At 36.4% G+C, this 21339-nt stretch overlaps 2 protein-coding genes across 2 annotated transcripts in view; both read left to right on the top strand.

Annotated features, from left to right (window-relative positions):
* Window positions 1–13: 13 nt before the first annotated feature.
* Window positions 14–511, top strand: LOC132787455 (mitochondrial intermembrane space import and assembly protein 40-B). The gene has a single exon (XM_060794497.1). It carries the CDS (start codon window positions 14–16, stop codon window positions 476–478), a length of 465 nt encoding a protein of 154 aa, XP_060650480.1. The 3' UTR covers window positions 479–511.
* A 7985-nt stretch (window positions 512–8496) lies between these two features.
* LOC132787083 (protein similar) overlaps window positions 8497–21339 on the top strand; it is an 84282-nt gene continuing 71439 nt past the window's right edge. Inside the window, 7 exon segments of the mRNA XM_060793973.1 lie at window positions 8497–9050; window positions 15610–15797; window positions 15879–16096; window positions 16160–16279; window positions 16281–16385; window positions 16459–16625; window positions 16692–16798. Of these exon segments, the coding sequence (XP_060649956.1) occupies window positions 8512–9050; window positions 15610–15797; window positions 15879–16096; window positions 16160–16279; window positions 16281–16385; window positions 16459–16625; window positions 16692–16798 (1444 nt within the window). The 5' untranslated portion in view covers window positions 8497–8511.

The following is a 21339-nucleotide window of genomic DNA, read 5'->3' as shown; positions in this document are numbered from 1 at the left end:
CTACTAAGAAACAATGGCATTCTCTTTCTGCAAGAGCTTTGGCAAGGATAAAGTGATCTTTGCTACCAAAGAGGATCATGCGGTGCCTAGCAAAATTGAGTTGCCACCTCCAGAGGCCCCACAGGGTCTTATCTCCAAGAATGGGGACATCAATTGGAGCTGCCCTTGTTTGGGTGGCATGGCCACAGGACCCTGCGGTGTTGACTTTCGGGAGGCGTTTTCTTGCTTCCACTACAGCGAAGCGGAGCCCAAAGGCTCCGATTGCTACGAGGCATTCCGTCAAATGCAAGACTGCTTCCAGCAGTATCCAACGGTATACAACAAGGCCAATGGAGCGGATGATGATGACGATGCGCTTGGAGATGTTATGAATGCCGACAACAATGGTGCGAGTGTCAAGGATGTGGATGAACTGTCGAGTGGAGCTGGAGCTGCGGCTGCTGTGGCCAACACCACTACTGTTTCTAAAGTCGAGTAAAATGTGTTTAAATAAATGTAACCAAAAAACTTATTTGCTTGCTTTTTATTTGTTTTTGAAAGTTAACAGCGCGCCATGCTTACAGTCCTCTACCAATTGGCATTCACTGTATCGCTCTAGCAGAAACATCTGCAACAGGGTTGCAAGCAGTGACTTATCGCCCCACCACCGCAATGTATCGAACGAGCACATACGGGCAATATAAACACTTATGTTGACATCGCCACTGCTATCGGCTACTTATCGCTCAACCGCCACAATATATCGGACGACCACATAAGTAAAATAAGAAAAGTGATGAAAACCGTGACGAAAATGTTATTAAACGCATTGTAAAATGCTTAAAGTGCTAATAAATCTCACATGCGAAACGCTGAAACGTGAATTTAATATCAAATCTGTGCAGAATTTCAAAGTGCAATAGCAAATTGGGCAACCAGTGCAATCAGTGTGAGTGCTAAACGCAAATACATAAATAAAAACAAGCAATAACCTTGTGGCAATCGCTTGCAGTTCGAAACGCGCTGCGCTCTACAACAAATACATCAAGTAACAAAATAGAAAGTCCAATTACAACCAACAGCCGCCAGTGTAGTGAGTGTTGTGCGAATTGCTTTCGTCTCAATAACAATAGTGCGCGTAAATAATAATATTCTCAATATCAATAGTTCATCTTCGCGCCAGTAGCAGTTTTGTTAAAACTGTTTCGTTTTCCGTGCAGGCCACTACAAAAAATAAAAAATTCGAGGTGCACACACTGACAACCAAATACAACGCACACAAACAAAACACACACATACGCATACAAACACAATTACGTTTATACGCAGTTACGTATTGGTGTGCATACGAAAGACGTGCGCAAAAGAATTCGAAAATCTACTAAGTAATTCCCATTTGAATAGTTCAATTTGAAAATACTAAAAATCAACAACAAAAAAGAGTCTCAGCAACACAACAACAACAACAACAACAAAAATAACAGCTGCAACAACAACAACAACAACAGGAATATTATTGTAGTGATTAGCGAACGAAAGAAAACAGGGAACGGAAACAGTTAGCTTGATACAATTTGAATGCTGCTGCGGTTTTATCATTTGAAAGAAAATGGTTTCGTTAATTGATACAATCGATGCGGCAGCAGAGGCTCAGAAGCAACGAACCGCTGCTGCCGCTGCCGCTGCGGCCACGACAACAACATCAACATCGACCAACAAAACAACAACAACAAGCAATGCTGCAGGTGCTGTTGCTTTGACCGCCAGTGGAAAGCCAAAGGAGAAACGAAGGTGAGTTATTCCCCATATCTCAAACTACGATAAACTATAAAAATAAGATCAAAATCAGTCTATAACTCCTGCGCTGCGACCTCCTCATGTGATCTGTCGGATAGGCGGCGTTGTTGCTATTGCATAAGCGTTTTTGCTTTCTTTTTTTTTTTCTTCAGCCCAGCAACTGCTGCTGCTGCTGTTGTTGCTGCGTTGTCATCGTTAGCGTCAGCGTCAGCGTCGATTTTGTCGTTTGTCGCTACTGTTGCTTCTATGACGCGAGCTGCGCATTTTTTTCTATTAGGGTTGAGGCAAATTGACATGAATATTCCACTCGAATTCCATATTCAATTCCTCACCCCTGTATCGAAAGGGTTGCTAGACAATCTGCCTCCCTCTGTCGCTCCTCAACGCAAACAGATGCTATTGGGTAATTAGTCAATTTGATGGAAAGTAATTTGCATTCAAGCACATTGAGTACCAATTAAAAAAGTGAAGTTAAGGAAATACATCTAGTCGCGATTTATAATTATTCCAAGGTTTAACTCGCTTTCACGCTCTATTATAGTAATGAGTTAGTTAGATAGAGAATGTTTAAATTCACTCTATTGATATAACTAAATTATCTTTATAATATTAGTTAATGAATCAATTTGATGGATCGTAGATAACTGACGTTAAGGCATTCTAACTGCTTGTAATTAAACAGTTAAATGTTTATTTTTGATCTATAATCTTCTAAAAGTTTACGAGAATATTCCATATCGCTTCCACTATGGATTCCACACCTCTATAGGCAAGAATGGTTGCTAAAATCTTTTTCACGCTTTCTTAAAATAATTTGATGAAGAGTTTTTAGATCAACCCGTAATATAGTCGGTCAATTAACTCACTAGAGCTAAAGGAATTCCATATTAATGCAATTTATAATCGTATATACTTTTCATGTATAATCCTTTATGATTGCCCCTCATTAATTAAAAGATTATTGCGTACTTCTTGATAGTTTACTCCTACAATACAAGATATCAACGGGACTCTTACTATTATCTAGTCTCAAATATTTACTCACTGGGTTTCTTAAACGTCATTGCTTCAAGCAGGGAAAAAACTTTATCGTGTAACTATTTATTTGATTTTCGTAATAATTGAAATATAGTCTTTTATTGGCTCGTGTGGATGATTCAGTAGACAAAAAAGGGCAAAGAGCATTAAGGCACAAAAACAAAAGAAAAAAGTTTTTAATACACACACACACACACACACTTAAGAAATCCAATCGTAATCATTAATCACGCTTGGATTTTGCATTTGCGATAATTATACAGCTTTGACGAAGGCAGACACTAAAAGAGAACGCGTTGACCGAGACCTTACCTTGAAAGCTGAAAGAAATACATAATAATAAAAACTAAACTCAATCCAAGAGACTGAAAATAATCGTAAAGTGAGCAGCTCATAATTATTTTGTGATTTTTAGACAAGTGCCTTTTGCTATTTCAAATGAATCTTATCGCACCTGTTGATGTCTGTGCGTTTGCCTATCGAGATATCCTTGAATTGCGAATGTTAACGGACCAGCCCCTTGTTTTTATTATTTCGTATTTTGTATTTTCTATTTTTAGCTTAAATGAATTCTTCTGTGGTTTCTGCACTTTGAGCTTCCTTGCATGCTACGCACTTCTCGTGCGTTTGGGTTTATTTTTAAATATGCCAACAACAAAAATAACAAGAAAAACAAAAACAAAGACAAAAAAAATAAATACAAAGAAGGAAAAGAAAACCTGTTGCGTTTACAGCAGTAGCATAACCAGTTTTTGTTGTTGTTTTGCTTTATCAGTTTGTATTCTGTATTTTGTTTTTGTGTTTTTCGTTTCGTTTTATTTTGTTTTGTTTGTCTGCCCCCCTTTGGGCTTGCCAGCGACCCGCCTCTCAAGTAACGGCTACGCACATTGTGTTTGCTATCATTAAAAACATAAAATCTTATGTTTATGATTATATTTTGTTAATTTTATAAAAAAAAAAATATGCAACATTTGCATTAAATACGAATCATCTTTTACATTTGGTCTACGTGACTACGATCGATTGAATTTTTGTCTGAATTTAAAGAAAACCGATCAAGTTTTTCACGAACTGGTTTTCGGAAACACAGATTAAGTTGGGTGTGATTGCCGTTTACATTATGGAAAATGGTGACAGCTATGGCAGCTTATGATAATTGTGCATGTCTTTCGGATTAAACTGAGATAGCCTGTTGCCTAGAGATGGTCACGTGATCAGCTGTTTTGCTTTTCATGAAAAGCACACACATTTATTATTATTATTTATTTTTGTTTGGCTCTGATAACCTTGTGCTGAGTAGCGGAATGTTTATTCTAATTAGCGTATTTAATAGATTTGTTCAATTTGTATAGCTCAAGCTATTGTTTAAAGTTTCTTTACAACCTGCAATTCTTTTCGAACTTTCCAATAACAACTTATTGTATGCGATGTTAGTGCTCTCACGATTATTCTTGTTGTTTATTCTGTGCTCATTATCACGATACTCACGTAGGATTCCTTTTGTGTCATCACTAGCAGCGACCTCGTTCTGAACTTGCCTGTCGCTCATATGATTTACTTGCGAGACATCGCAACCTCGTTTAATAAGAATTATTCCATTGGCTGCTGCATTTTCGACATGTTTTCAATTAAAAAATATATGAACAACAACAAGAAGACGGGCTTACAAATGCTTTTCATTGTTAAATCAGAATTTCTACTGTCTGTAAAGAAATTATATAAATTATATATTGTCATAATACACGATCTTATAACGACATCGCACATTAAGTAGAGTCGTGATAAAATGGTAATGGCCTCTGTGTTAAAAGGGCCTGTCTATGATATTCCTTACTTTCTGTTTATGATGTTTTCTTTATGGGCAGTTACTTGTTGAAGTGTCTGTACTTAATGCAGTATTTATTGAGTCCATTAACAAATCATTAATGTGTGTTATCATGTGTAATAAATGTGGCAAACGCGCTGCATAGTCAGAGACTTTAAAGTTCGCAATCCCATCAATCAATCATCTGTGTGCATATTTTAAAATCAGAATGGAATCTTTTTAGTATAATTAATGGCTTGGCAAAATGGAATGGCATATTAAATTGCGGTTTTGTGGGTGGAAGAATTGCTTTAAACATTGTAGTTGATTTTGTAATATATTAACATATTAATTATTAATTTTATTTAAATTTATTTTGCTTATGAATATTTAAATTTATTAAATTAAATTTAAAATATATTTTGAATTGATTTTATTAGTTTAATGTATGGTCACTCTTAAAAAGCTTCAACAAATAAAGAAGTAATCGATAACGCGATCGATAACACACAAATATACCTTAATAAGCATAAGTTACATATTACTCATGCTAGTATTATGCCGTATATACCAAGTCTGCCGGGTGTACAAAAGAAAATTGAACAAAACAATAAATACAAATTGTATATATTTCAATACCAACGCAAGGCGAACGCACAAAATTAACACAAGCTTACACACACAGAGTAAAATATTTAAATGATATGCTTTGTTGTTGTTGTTGTTGCTATTTATGATGTTGTTGTTGTTGCGGGCCGCGGCAGCCTCTGTCTGGCCACGACGACCTACTTTTTGCGCAATCGAACTATAAATGTGACGACACTGTCGACGCATGCGGGGTGTAAAGTGTGTGTAAATGTTGTGCCTGCGTTCCGTATTGTTTTTCGTTGTTGTTGTTGCTGTTTTTGTTTTTGCTGTTTTTCTTTATTTTCTTATAAAATACGTAGTTGTTGTTGTTGTTGTTGTTGTTGTTTACCCCATGCTTTTAGTCTTTGAGCTGTGAGACAAACACGCTTCTCCAGCGAACGACTTTGTTGCCATGCAGCCGCCAAATGCAGCATCAACAACAGCAGCAAACGTCTCATGCGTCTTCTCTTCAAGTGTGTGTGAGTTTGTGTACCTGTGTGTGTGAGTGTTGTCAGCTTGTTTGTGCTCACGAATATGCTTATATTCGCTTCAGTATTTTGGTATTTCTGCTTTGACTTTTATCTGCCGATTTATTAATACCATATGTAATAATTTCATTTTGTTGTGGTAATTATGATCCCCTTTAATAATACCCTATAAAGCGGAAATGCAACAGGAGGGGTATTATGTTGCACTATAAATAGTTTGAATTCAAGGTTGTATCTTAAGAGTTGTTAAAGATAGGAAATACCTCAAATAAATAAAATATATGTGTATTAAAAACCTTTTTAATGCAATGCTGTGGAATTAAAGATAAATTGTTGGAATGCTATTATTAGTTTTTTAAATTCCTAATGAAATATTGTCACACAATTCTTATAAGAGATATATAAAAAGAGATCCGGCTAATAAATTATAAGAATATTAGTATCATACAAACAATTTATATATTTTCTATTCTCAGATAAATGAAGATAAAGCTTAAAGTTCCCTCTACAGGATATGCCTTAGTCGAATATTCCTTTCCTTTACCTCCACCATTCTGTGACAGGGAAAGTTAATTTATTTTGTTGCTGCTTTTGTCAGAGGCGCAACCTTACAAAAAATTGCTCATAATTCTTTCGAGTTGCGCAAAATCGCAATAACGTATCGTTGTTGTTTTTGACGCTGTTGTTGTCCTGTTGATTTGTTGTTATACTACAGGCGATGTAAAAATGGAACGCCCTACGATTGTCTTTCGCGTCGTCTGCCATAAAATTTACAATATGTAAACTCGCATGTGACCCAATTTCGATAGATCAGTGGAGACTTTTGGCAAGTAAATGCGATTTAAAGTTTCGTTTAAGTATAATATTTACTTGTCATATTATACTTGGCAAATAAAATGTATATAGAGTCGCAGAATTTGCAATAAAGGGAAAGTATTTTGATTGAATAATCTCATGAAATAATTCAAACAGTCGATGTTGCTCATTATTTGTATATGCATTATAACATTATTTCTTATCAGGTTTGCTTGAAAACGTTCCTAATCAGACGATGCTTGCAGTTATATTTTTTTCAATGGGTTTGAGAGGCAATTGGCAAAATTGGCAAAACATCGACCTTGCATAAATAGTAGTTAATATTATAAAAGAAGTTTTAATAGAAGAGCTTTAAATATATTTGAATTTTTAGTATTTTTTAGATACCATATGTTGTTTAAGTCTTTATTATTATTTTGGAGGACTGAGAAAAGTGTAATAGTGTAAAATCGAGTTTCAAATTTAATTGAATTTTGGTATATTTAAGATATTACATGTTATTTTAGTATTTTTATTTAATAAACAAGTGTCTAAATACGACAATAAGCTTAATTTTCGGTATATTTTAGATACCGTAAGTTTTTTCAATCTTTATTTTTATTTTGGAGGCATAAAAAAAGTGTAACAGTGTAAAAAAGAGTTGGAAATTTAATTAAATTTTGGTATATTATAGATACCATATGTTATTTCAAAATTTTTTAATTAACAAATGTCTGAATATGCCAATAAAATTAATTTTTTAGTATATTTTAGATATTATAAGTTTTGTCTCTTTCTTGCTTTCACTTAATAACCAAATGCCCATATACGGTAATAATAGCGGACACATACCCTTGACTTACCATTCATAATTCTGACTGATAATCTGGCTGTACCGGACTCCGATCTAAACCGCTTCATTACTTAATCATCTAAGTGCACTTGAGTTCTTTAGTTTGTTGGCTTATCGCGTTTCACTTTCAGCACATGTTTGCCAAAAAAAAAATATAGGAAGGCAGCCAAGAACCAAACAAGTCAAATATTTGGCCATATTATGTTATTATGTTATCACCAACGAACCAAAAAAAAAAAAATTAGGGGAAAATAAGTAGGTAAAAGATTGCCGTTAGTTACTTCAGTCAGTCAACTGTCTGGCTGTCTGCTTTTAACAGCTTTTGATTTGTAAGCGGTTTATTTCATCTAAGTAATATTTGGTGAAAAACAAAAACTACTGCAGTTTCGTGACTCATTTGCGTGCTGCGTATGCAAATAACTATGGCGAGTCCTTCAGAGATAAGTTCTCTATGCGGAAACGAGATAGCGCTACAAAAATAGCTGCGCTCGAAAGTATGCAACAGTTTTTCTTCTTTGACAATTTAATTACAAATTAGCAACAAGCTAATGAAAATGTTTTTGTATTTGTCGCCTTTGCTTTGTGTTGGTTTTTTCATTTAGTTTTTTTTTTGTTTATTTGAGTTTGTTTTCCATTCTGCGCACGCCATTATCTGTCTTATCTGGTCAATTTGCCTGGCCTGTGCCGAGGAAGCAAGAAGAGCGAGTTGTTTGGCTTTTATCTTATCAACTGCTCACACACAAAGTTCTAGCGCCGATAGCGAGGCAGGTAGCCAAAGCTTTGATAGCTGCGCGCTGTTGTTAATGTCTGCTGTTGTACAGCGTTTTCATGAAGGTTTCTCTCTCTCTGCTTTGTTGTTGCCTAGGATTTTCATGGGCTTTGCAGTGTATGTGTGTGTGTGTGGGTGTTTTTTTGATAACAGTCTTTTTTGCCATTTGCGCTATAAATATGAATTTCGTGCTAATAGTAATTTCTGTTCTTTTTAAATGTGCCTACTCGACGGTTGTATTTTCTACCAATTTTTAAAAAGACAAAAAACTACTTTACGTGCGTGTGTTAGTGTGTGCGTCTGTGTTTTTTAGTACTTTAAGTACTTGATTATATGGCTTAAGCCATAGCAATTGCATATAATGTTTAATGCTGGCAATGCTTGGGAAAATACTTGTGATTTTTCCTGCAATGAAAATACTTTCTATGGCGACGAAGCCAACAACGCGTTCTACGAAACCGAAGTGAAGCCACCTCAACAGCAACAACATCAATTGAGTGTAACCAATGGCAGTCTTTATGGCTGCAGGCCCATCAATGAGCCAGCTGTGAACTTTAACAATGGTGGCTTCTATGCCAACCCAAACACGTCACGACCTCCGCCGTTTCTCGGAGATCGTGGCGGCATCGGTGCGATTTACAATAGTTCGGTGGAGATGACACGCTATCATCCTTATCAACGGCCATATGCCAATGTCTATGGCTGTCCACCACAGCGACAGTTGCCAGGGCAGGGCATGCCCTCGCCGTATATGCGAGGTCCGGGTATGAGGCTGTTGAATCTGGAGACGCCGTGTCGTGACACTCAGCCCTGGGGCTATGAGTATTGCTATGGTGGCTATGCGCCCAATAATCCGGAGCCATGTCAATTCACGCAGTTTGTGGATATTGAGGACTTTATGTAAGTGCAGTCGAAACGTTTTCTTACTTCCCCCACAGTCTGCGCATAACAAACAGTAAATGACACAATGCTCTTATCACAAAAGTCAGACCGAAAAGCAACAATAACAATAACAAAGTAACCAAAGTGGGCGCACATCTTATCTGCACTCGATTCTCTCTTCTGTACTATTATTATACATTTTACATATGTATGCGCACATTTCTCTTTCTATTCTATATACTAAACTACACATCAGCATATATGTGGGTATTATATATATGTGTGTTTGTATTTGTTGTATCAGCTTTAGATTGGAGTCAGTCCATCAGTCCGGCAGTCTGTCAGTCAACCACTTAGCATTTGATTAATCGAAATATGTGTGATCACTTCTATATTTTTTTTTCATAACAATTGCTATTAAATAGCTGCACAGTATTCAAATGCATTAAACGTATAATATACGAATATAAATGAAATAATATTGAGAAAGCTGATTAGAATAACAAATTCAATCGATAAATTTGTGCTTTGCTTGCTTTTGTTAGTCGAATATTCAATTGAAAGTCTTCGCAGCACATTTATAATCTTCAAAACATTTGTTAAATCTTCTTAAAGTTGCAATTTGTCTTATATTAGAAGATGTGCAAAAGTAAACAATTTATCTAAGAGTAAACGAATGAAAAATAAAGATACATTTGTTTACTACGTTTGTTTTTTGGGTTAGAAAAAGCGGGAAGAGAATACAAATTTATTTAAATAGAAAAAATAGTTTAACAATAGTTTAAAAATTATATTTGCTAAAGGCAATTTATTAAATTAAAGTTACATTACTACGTAAAAACAAAAAACATTTGTCTACAAAGATTCATTGGCATTTCTTATAAACACATTAAAATGAAGTTCAATAAAAGTCAATTCTTTATATTAAAATGCACAATTCGCAGGCTGAAAACATTAAAAACTCTTTAAAATTGTTTATACCAATTAAAATAAATAAGTAAAACAATATAAAATGGCACGATGTGAACCTTAATCATTTCTCTTCGTGCTGTTATCGTGCTGTACCACATAATCTATGTATTTGTGGGGAAAACCTTTAACGTTAGTGATGTACCTTGAAAAGTTGCTTTGTAATGCCGTAAAGAGAGTGAGAACTATAAAGAGAGAGTGAGAGAGGTGAAACTCATTTGAGAGTCTAACGAAAATCAAAGTATTATCATAATCGTTGCAAGATAAGAAATAACAAACAAAAAAGAAATACAAAAGTTGCAAGAATTTCGCATTAGCAAAATGAGTAACCAAGTGTTGGAAATAGAAATCGAAAGCCATTAAAAAATGCGAAAAATATACGAAATATATTTGCTTTGCCAAAGTCGAAGTGTCATTAAAGCCACTTTCCAAACGGGGTCTAAATACACACACACTTGTTTGCCATTGACGCAGTTGATCCCTGCTTTTCATTCTGGATGCCATTGGCGTGCGAACGCTTTATGGCAAAAAACCCTCTTAAATCTCTCTTCAAAGTGTGTGTGTGTGTTGTGCTTTGATTTTGCGCGTGCCTTTGCTTGATTTTGTTTACCTTTGGCAAACCGCAAACGAGCCGCACGCTTAGCCATTATATTTGCTTATCTATTGCACATCTGAATATCCATTCCGATGACTGCAAATCAAAACTTTACAATTCACAATTAGCATTAACGTCACACTCTGTTTTGATTGCCTTTAAATCGAGCTTCGAACTTGTCCAATTTGATGAATAACTATAATTTACATTTGCAGCATTTATCGCTGTTTAACTGCATATTGCATCTGGAATTCTAAATTAAATTGTTTGTATCTCGAAATTGTTAATTGTCTATTAAACTGTTAGAGAGCAACTAAATTAGTTTAGGCATTCGTAATTACACATTTCCTTTGTAATTGCAATTTTCCGTCGGTGTTTGTAGTCAGTCGATTAAATATTTATTCCAATTAAAAGTGCGCAAAGAGTGCAACGTTTTATGGGCATATTATTAAGATAGTATCACATACAAAGTGTGTTGTAATGAAGAGCCAAGTTCAGTTGTCAAAGTCTGTATTACAAAATGTTCTTTATTATATAACCATCGATCACAGATTATGAAATTACTTCGTCACTAAATCGATTTATTAAGCAATTTGAATTTGTGCTTTGGCTGACAATCTGGTATATTTTGAAATTAGTATTAATATACCAATTATAACATTCGGTATATTTCAAAAATACCGCACTGTTTTCCTTTGAAATTTCTTTACCAAATATAACATTCGTTATGTTTTCAGTAATTTGGTATATTTTATAAGTAATACCACACCGTTTTGCTTTTATTTAAAATGGAAGTGGGTATCTCACAGTCGAGCACACTCGATTATAGCTTTCTTACTTGTTTTGTCTTTAAACTACTCCGTTAAGCTTTGGGATATGTTTAAGTTATTTAAGCACTTAATTGATTGCAAAATATTCAAAGAATTTTGTGAACTTTCACAAATCAATATTCATTGCTTTTCCCAGAGTATTTTGCAGTCGTTCACTCTCTACTAGAATCTCGCCAGCTTGTTTATGCGTTGATCAAGCAAAGCTTGCTGTAATTAAAGCTCTGATTTAGGTAACTTTATACAGCAGAATGTGTGAGCTATTGAATAATTGATGAACTGACTAAATGATTGAGTGTTTGACTGATTTATGTGCGCTCATTGCTTCAGGCTAATGATACAATGTGCTTTATAAATGCAATCATAATTTTTGAATTGCTCAATTAAAGAATTATGCTTAATATTCACACTTTAGAGAGCCAGTTAGTTTCAATTATTATTACTATTAAGCGAATGCACTTTATATGGCATGAATGTGGGTAGCTTAACGTATAAGTCCATGCTGATGCACGTGTCAAGATCATTTCCCCTTCCCCTTGCTAACGTCATTTGTCTACAGCCATCAGCCGGAAATGCTCAAAAGCAAAACAACAGCAGCAGTAGCAACAATAACAACAACATTAAAAATATAAATAAAAAATAGACTGCAAGCGCTTTTGTGAATATTTAAAAGCAATTCACTTCTATTTTAATGAATTGTTTAACCACTTTCGCCCCGCCCAATTGCCCCCCTTTGCTGGACGATTCGTTAAGCAGGCTATTAGCATGCAGCGGTGGCAATCAAAGACAACAAGAGAGAGGGGGGAGAGAGAGAGGAAGGTGGAATTGTATTGAATTTATCGATATATTTATGTAGCTTGTTAGTTGGCATTTTGTTTATCATTCATTTTGTGTGTGTGTGCAAATATTTTCGAAATCAAAAAGTGTGCAGAGCTGAGCTATATTATACCCTGTATAATTATAATAATATTATTATTAATATTAGTAAGAAAAGTCGAGTGTGTTCGACTGTGAAATTTTTACTTTCCATTTCTAAAATGGTATACAAAAAATATACCAGAAATATACCGCAAATATGCCAAAATATACCGAAAGCTATATTTGGTATGTCGATATTTCACTACATTCATAAAATGGTATATTGGTATAAGCGGTATAGAGTACAAAATATACCAGATATGCCCGCCAATGCAACTAAGACACTTTAACAGTATTAGTTTTTTTCCATACAAAAGTATTTCTTAAAAGTATTTGATCGCAAATTTTCAGGAATTATAAATACTTTAGTTATTATAATAATTAAAATAATAATACAAATATACATTCTGTCTTACGCTGTTCTTTTTCCAAAGATATTTGTTGCCAATTGCCATATGGGGCCGAAAGTATTATAAAGTGTGTTTAGTCTGTCAATTTGCGTCGGCCACACGTCGTATGAGTAACACTGTGGAAATGTTTCAATTTCCGATGGACAGCCGCCACTTGCTATTGTTATTGTTATTGTTTTTCTTTCGTTCGTCGCTGTCTTCACTGCTGATAGGGGGGTCGGCGTCTTTTCACGTTGTTTGACAACTAAAGCTCGGAAGAATATCGAGAGCGGGGAGCGGGGTGAGTGCGGAACTTCCCTTGTTACCAAGCGCACACAAAATTTCTGCTTAGGTTTACAAAAATATATATATTTTATTTATTGTGTTATCTTTGCATAGCGCTGCTCTTTGTCTGCCCATGTCTTGTATTTTTTCCCACTTTGCTGAATTCGTTAATTAACTAATAATAAAGCAAAAAAAACACAGATTTCATATTTGAATTTCACAAATTTTGTTACAATTCCGCGAATATTTCGTTTGAAATGTTGCTACGTGACAAAGTCGTCGCAAATTCGCGTTTTTATTTGTTTGCCATTATGTATATAAATGTTGAGCTATTAAAGCACACATACATATGTATGTATGTATTAATTTGCGATCATATTCTCGTGCAAAAGCATATTAATTATAAATACATAGAATTGTAGTTTTCGACAGCTCACGAGTTTTTCTTGGCAGCTGCAACGAACGACAGATTATTCGAAATTCTGGGAACATTTTTGGCACCCACTTCTGTGTTTGTGGGAGGTCAGTGTACTCTCTATCGTCCAACAAAAAACATATTCCTACAATATGTTAGCTATACATTATATACATTTATGCTTGAAATTGGTTTTTCTTTGAATGTCTGATAAGAAATAAAGTATAGTTTTGTGTGTGTTTTTTTGTTTGAGAACTTGTTTTGCATTCCATTGGCTCTTATCGTTGTTTTTTAGCTTAAGCTTTAGCTTCAGCTTACTTTCCGATGAGTAATTCGGTTAAATATTCGATTGCCCCTCCAGGTTCATTAACATTTCAATGATTGCCAGCAAATTAAAAATCGCCTTCCGAGTTGTTAATTGCATTAACGGGCGCTATAAAGAGCTGCATAATATAATATTATTATGGCATTACGAATTGTCATTCTTATGTTTTGATATTTTTTGTCGTGTCTGCTCTGAAATGGTGCCAAGGCTTTTGACTTGTGCCTTGTATTATTATCTAGTTACTTAGTATGTTCTTGTCAGCAGGCTCGCAGCTATCTTAAGCCACTAAACACCGCCACTTGACTTCTTTAGTCCAGTTGCCAACAAAAACTGGGCGTGTGTATGGTGCAACAGTGAAAGAGGCTTCAAAGTGCGTCACAGCATGTGAAACCAATTTCTTTGTTAACACTAGATTAGGAATTTTGCAATATTGGGTACACTTTTAATAAATATAATAAATTAACTGAATTTTATGTAATCTTAATAATTTCTTTGTTTATTTTATAGTAACAGAGTCTTGGGATTGAGATTTAATTCGTATTGACAACAATTGTTATATCCATATACCAAATATGCATTTCAGTGATTTGGTATACTTAAACGATAATAATAATAGATAAATCTTTATTGTATTGACAGCATTTGTTTGTTAATCAATATACTAAATATGTGTTTTGGTATATATTACAGTATTTTTCAAATATATTAATTAGGTATATTTTTAATTGATGGAATGAGCATTAATTCGTATTGACGGCATTTGTTATAGTATCAATATACCAAATAGGCATTTCAGTATATTCATTTGGTATATTTAAACAATAATAATAATAATAATAGATAGAGCTCTAATTTATAGCATTTGTTTTTATCAATGTACAAAATATACATTTTGGTATATATTTCAGTATTTTTTAGTATTTTAAAATTGTATATTTAAACCATAATAATATATGGAATAAGCATTAATTCGTATTGACATAATTTGTTATATCAATATACGAAATATACAATTCGGTATATTTTAGTATTTTCCAGTATATTTGAATAATAATAATAATAATACATTGTTTTGCTTTTATTAGGTACACTCGACTGTAGTTTTCTTAATTGTTGTTATGTATGGTATAATTGTCCCAAATAAAGGATATTTTTTCACCAATCCTTTTTTTCATTTACTTTACTAAAAATGAATTAAAATGTAAACTTTATTTAACTGGTTTTCAATTCCTGAAACAATTGAAATGCTAATAGATCGCTAAGCTTTCCTAATTTGAATTTAATTAGCTGCAGACAATTTACATTGTAAGTTCACAATTTAAAGCTTCACTTCCACATTGATTGCTTGGCCATAGTGATAATTAAGCAAATACTTTGCATAGCCTTTGCAGCGAATTTAAATGCGATTCATTTCAATTTCATTTTGAATTTCCATTTTACTTTTTTTGCCTTTTGCATTTTACTCGCAGTTTTTGCACACAGCTGCCGTGAACTTTAGCGCCTTCGCCTTGCCAGCGATTTTGTGTGTATGTATTTTATATGTTATTTTTGTTTTTTGCTCAATTGAAAAATTGTGCGCTGACCGCGTCAATTGAATCAAATCAAATAAAAACGCAACAAATCGCAGCAATTGAAATGTACGCATTTCTGTGCCATTTTTACCCTCACTTCGATCTCTATTTTTCCCCCCTCTTCGAAAATAACGAATTCCTCCTGCAGGGCGCGAATTGCAAATTTTGCCAAAGCGACGACGTCAAGAGTGGTCTACGTGATCTGACGATCGCGAGCCTGTTACTTTATTTTTGTTGTTAACTTATGCTAATCTTCAACCCCTTTTTCTCGTTTTTTTTTTAGGAACAATGAGAAGCGCAAGGAAAAGTCTCGCGATGCGGCACGTTGTCGTCGCTCCAAGGAGACGGAAATCTTTATGGAACTATCGCAGGCGTTGCCCCTAAAACCCGACGATGTCAATCAGCTCGACAAGGCTTCGATAATGCGCATTACAATTGCCTATCTCAAGATACGTGAGATGCTGCAGTTGGGTAAGTTGTTGTTTTGGAGTCACCCAAAAACGCATTTCCATATTCAACGAGTTCGATGTGTTTTCTTTTTTCTTTTTGCAGTGCCCAAGTGCAGTGAGCTCATTAAACCGGATATTGACTCCATCGAGGGGGCGCTGGTGAAGCCCAAGCTGGAGAACGAGAACGAGGATTGGCTAAAGTGTGCCGAGGCCAGTCAGCTGTTGAAACAGACGATGGATGGCTTTTTGCTGGTGCTATCCAATGAGGGTGACATCACCTATGTTTCCGAGAACATTATCGACTACTTGGGCATCACAAAGGTGAGTTTGGCGAAGCAAATGCATTTATTACATTTTATTTAACTTGCTTTACCTACATTTTAGATTGACACGCTGGGCCAACAGATCTGGGAGTATACGCATCAGTGCGATCATGCGGAGATCAAAGAGGCGCTCAATCTCAAACGCAATGGCATCGCTGACAAGATCAAGGATGAGCAATTGCTCGAATCGGGGGGTCAGCACACATCATCGCGATCTATTTGTGCGCATGAAGTGCACATTGACTAGCCGCGGACGCAGCATCAACATCAAGAGTGCCTCATACAAGGTAGCTGCTGTAGTTTATGCAATTTACACATCTATTAACATGTAAAATAATAATTTCTCTTTGTTGTTGGCAGGTTATTCACATAACTGGACACTTGAGGGTCAATAGCAAAGGCGAACGCGTGCTCATCGCCATTGGACGCCCCATACCGCATCCTTCGAACATTGAAATACCGCTGGGAACCAGCACATTTTTGACCAAGCATGCGCTAGACATGAAATTCACCTACGTTGACGACAAGTGAGATCTGTTATGCTTACTATCTGTAATTGTATTTGTAAATAATCGAATCGTTTTTGCTTTTAGAATGCTTGGACTGATGGGCTATGTGCCCAGCGATCTGATGGAGACATCGCTATTCGATTGTCAGCATGGCGGCGACTCGGAGCGTCTAATGGCCACCTTTAAGAGCGGTAAGTGCCACACGACTAGGGAAATTTCATGGCGTCGTTAGTTCATTACAACTAACTGCAGCTAACTAATGTTAAACTAATTACTTTAATGCACAAATTAAAACGTCGTTGGACGGAGTTCGTCGCGTTTCGAGTTGGGAGTCGGAGTTGGGAGTTGTAGCTGGTGTCGTGTTAATGTCCTTGCACATCAAAACAAAGTTGTCACTCGCCTTTTTTGTGCGTCACTTCCTGTGCCCGTCTCCCGCCTTCCGCTTGCTTATTGCATTTAATTAGTTGTAGCACACGGCGCTGGCCAACGTCGTCTGCGTCCTTTTGCTCAACTCCATTGTCGTTGTCGCTGGCCAGACCTGCTCTGACTTTGCTTTAATTTCACTTTAGTTGCTAATTAGCTTTTGCAAAACTAAATAAATAAATTGTTCGGGCACCTAGCAGTCCAGTCAGTCAGTCTCTCAGTGATTTCGTCTCTAGGCGGTTTCCGCTTCAGCTACCAACACGAAAAAGTTTCACTCGTTATTAACTTTGTTTTTATTTCATTCGACGCATACTCATCAAATTTGGCTTATTAGTTTACAAACATTATTGCCGCTAATTAGTCGAGCATTTCTTCTTCTGACAGAGACAGATAATTGACGGTGATATATATATGTGAATAAGTCTTCTACATACGTTTACATTGTCTATATCTTATCTGTTTAGTCTGCTCGGTTTTTGTGCGGGGTTTATTTATACATTTTATGCGGGAAAAAGCACAAGATAAATTTTTGTTAGGCTCGTTGGCTGATTAAGCGCCCCAAAAAATTATCAAACCAACCCATTTTATGATGTTTAACAAATAGTTGTTTTTGCTTTTGACTTGTTATTAGTTTGCCTACTGATCGTTGACATATCTCCATAATTTTAGTTTATTTCAATTCGATTGTATTTGAACAATGTTTCACGCTTGTTTACACATTCTCTAATTATTTACAATGCTAATAGTGGCGTGGCTTTGTTTATTAATTTGCTGTTATTGTTATTAGAATTTTATATTATTTTTGTGCTGACGTGTGTTGGCACACAAAAAAAAAAGACCTTCAATAAAACTTAATTGCGCTCGCATAATTATGTATGGCACCAGTAAAGCAGTGCTGGAAGCAGTTCGATGCACTGCTTGGCATGTGCTCACGTTAACAAGCTGCTGTCTCGCTCTGGCTAATTACATAGTCCATAAAGTGTCGTTAGCGTCACGGCCCGCGAAAGTATGCAACGAAATAAAGAAGCATTTGAAGTAGCAGCAAAGCGAGACAGCTTCTTCTTCTTCTTCGACTCTGTTCTTTCGTTTGAGTTTGGCTTAAGCGCTTTACTAATTCCTTCCTTGCTCATCTCTTGTTAGTATATCCTGCGGGGCAAACTTGCCAGCCATTGTTTGCTTATTTGTTGCGTTTAATGGCCGCGTCATGTCGTCTACATTGACCAAATAATGTTTTTGGGACGCTTCTGCTGTTGCCGCACTTAAAATGCCAACGCTTGTGCAATAAAAGCGCTGCTGACCATTGTTGGGTACATTGTACCCAAGATGCGGGCGCATCCTCCAAAAAAAAACGAAAAACGAAAAAAAAAATGGCTAAAAAGAAATTGTCACTGCACTACAATTGGAATTATTATTGGCTGCAATGACTTTGGCTTCTTGGCCATCTCTTGGCTCTTGGCTAGCCAGCGTTGTTGTTGTGTCCTGGCCTGGCCCAGACACGTTCTGTGCGAAATGACTTTCGGTTTTATGATGCGACATGCATTCGCAGCGCCGGACACCAACACAAAACTGGACACTCCACTTGGCTGCTTGGCTTAGAAATGCAGCTTCGCTGTGGCTGTCTTGCATATCGCATATCGTTAGCAAAAGTTGGGCGAGCAAGCTGTAAAAATGTCTTCGAAAGTCGTAAAAGTATTTCATACATTTTTGTTTTTATTAAGTTGCTATAGTGCAGCAGCTGCCACGCCCACCGCCACCGCCTTTTGATAAAAACTTTATACTTATTTTTAGTTATGTTGGCTTTGAAAGCATTTCGGTCATATTATTGTTTATGAGCGCTGTCCATTTTTATTTCCATTTGATTTTCATAAAGTTTACATGCTTATGATTCTGCCATATACCAAGTATATATACTTATATGAGACCCTTCTTGAGGGTCTTTTGGCTTAAAGTTCTCAGCAGTCAGCGCGCCATGTGACAAACAGTTCAATAAAATACAAAATGTGCGGAAAATCGCAAATGTCATGCGGGGAGGGGGCAAGCATTGAAATCTCGAAAACGTTTTCCACGTTTATCCAAAGCTGCTGCTGCTGCTGCTGATGTGCATTGAAATGGAAATGCGAAATGGGTATCGGGGAAAATGCGAAAATTGTGCACAAGCACATTTCCATGCTGCAAATAAAGACGACAATTTGGCCTCAAGGCGAAAATTATGAAAGCACCGAAAATGAAAGAAGAAAAAAAAAAAATAAAGAAATGCGCTCAATGTGTGTGTGTGTGTGGCAAAGTAAATTTAACGTGGCAGATAAATAACCCGCCCAGAGATAAAAGTAGCGCGTGGCAAATGTTGTAATAAATTTGCTGCACAAAACAATACCAACAAAAAAAAAGAATTGCAAAGATTTTGCTTTTGACTGTTGCGTGAGGAAAACTTTTTGCGCAAGGAAGAAGAAAAGTCTGTTTTTGGGGTGTCAAGAATGCATTTTTCGTTGGTGCATTTTCCGGGGGCATTGCCGCGGCATTTGCCAGGCGTTCAACTTTCAACTCTTGCGTGTGGCAAAGTTCGTGTGACGCTTGGGGGCAAATGACAGCAGTTGCAGTTGCTGCTTGTTGCAACAACAATTTGCTGTTTGTTTCTCGATTCTTTCTTTTTTCTTCGTGCCTGTGCAAGTCACGTACGTGGCAAGTGTTGCATACTTTTTTGGGGCGTGCCTATGCGCTCATCAGCTTTAAATGCCGTCAAAACATTTTGCATGCTCTGTGCAACATTTTTGGCGACTGCCCTCCTGCCCCCTTTCTCCTCTTCGAGTGCAACTTTTGGCTTTTAACTTTACTTTCGCTAGTTCGCGAGCGAACGTTGTGTTCGTTGTGTAATCAACATAACAAGCAACTTGCCAGTTTACGACTCTGTTAATGCCTCGCACAAATACATACAAAAACACACACACACACACACACACGCACGCATATGCACCTACACATCGGCATCTGAGCACAGACAGACACCTAGACGCGCTTCCTGTCTGTCTGTCTGTCTGACTGTGCGGGCAAAACGCTTCCTGTCAAATCTATCGATTGGAGATGGCAGCGTGACTGCCAAGACGTTGAATAATTTAACGATAGGCAGGGTATATAGCTTGCCTTGGATAAATAATAAAGCCAACTACTATAGAACATCGTAATTATTGCGTGAAGTAGCCATCGATTGACGTAAGCAGAGAATTTTTTATGCACCTGGCATTTACTTCGTATCCACTTGAACACGGGGCATATTTTCATAATCAATATGTTTGACGGTCGCTCAAAGTAAAACGCTACCACTTACAGGCGAAGTAATTTGGTTGCATTAGTTCTGAAAGCTTTAAGCGTAACAAGGGTTGTTTTGTTTATAAATTTCCATCTCTGTTACCTTCAAAAAACATCACTACAAATATGGATATTAAATTTGTTTTAAAGTTTAAGACCAGACATAAATTCTTCCGGAATCAATGTTCCCTATTGAAAACATTGTCGTTAGAATAAAAATAACCAAGGGAATTATATGAAATTTCATATTATTTTTAAAACACCTTAATAAGCAACATGTTTAAAGAGTTGAGCTGGTCACACTTAATACTAGACACATCTCTATTGCAAAGCTGTTCACGATCGTGTTCAACGATGTGCCACGCTCCCATCTCTAATCAACTTAAATGATAAAATTTACCGTAATTTGTTTTGGTCCTGTAAGGTTAGTAAGGTTTTTTTTTTAATTCATCTTATTAATCTTCTTATTTGCCGCTTTATTTCCTACTCATGATAGTTATTTAAGCCACATTTTTATAGAATCGAGCTGGTCACACTTACTCACGCTCCTTTAAGTGGTTCCTCTTTTTAAAGAGTTGAGCTGGTCACACTTACTCAAGGTCCTTTATGTGGTTCCCCTATTTAAAGAGTTGAGCTGGTCACACTTACGCTCCTTTACGTGGTTCCCCTTTTTGAAGAGTTGAGCTGGTCACACTTAATATTACACACATCTCTATGGCATAGTTATTCACTCGTTTAAGCGATGTTTCACGCTCCCATCTCTAATGCTATTGCACTCATCAGTTGTGTGTGTGTGGTTTCCCTTGTTACTTCGCGCTGCAAAGTTTATTTATCTTTGCTGGCCGTTTGGGTGGGCGGCCGCCCAGTTTATGTTAATGCACTTAAAATTTTGGGCGAGCGACAAGAATGGGCGTGGCATTGCAGCAGCAGTGGGCGGTTGTTGCAGTTGCTGATGCGTCGCCGCATTTTATTACATGCATAATTTCGCCGTGGGATTGGGCCAGCA

This window comes from Drosophila nasuta, chromosome 2R, assembly GCF_023558535.2.
Source record: "Drosophila nasuta strain 15112-1781.00 chromosome 2R, ASM2355853v1, whole genome shotgun sequence".
Taxonomy (NCBI): domain Eukaryota; kingdom Metazoa; phylum Arthropoda; class Insecta; order Diptera; family Drosophilidae; genus Drosophila; species Drosophila nasuta.
Note: the sequence above shows the minus strand (reverse complement) of the source record. Positions and strands in the feature narration are given on the sequence as shown.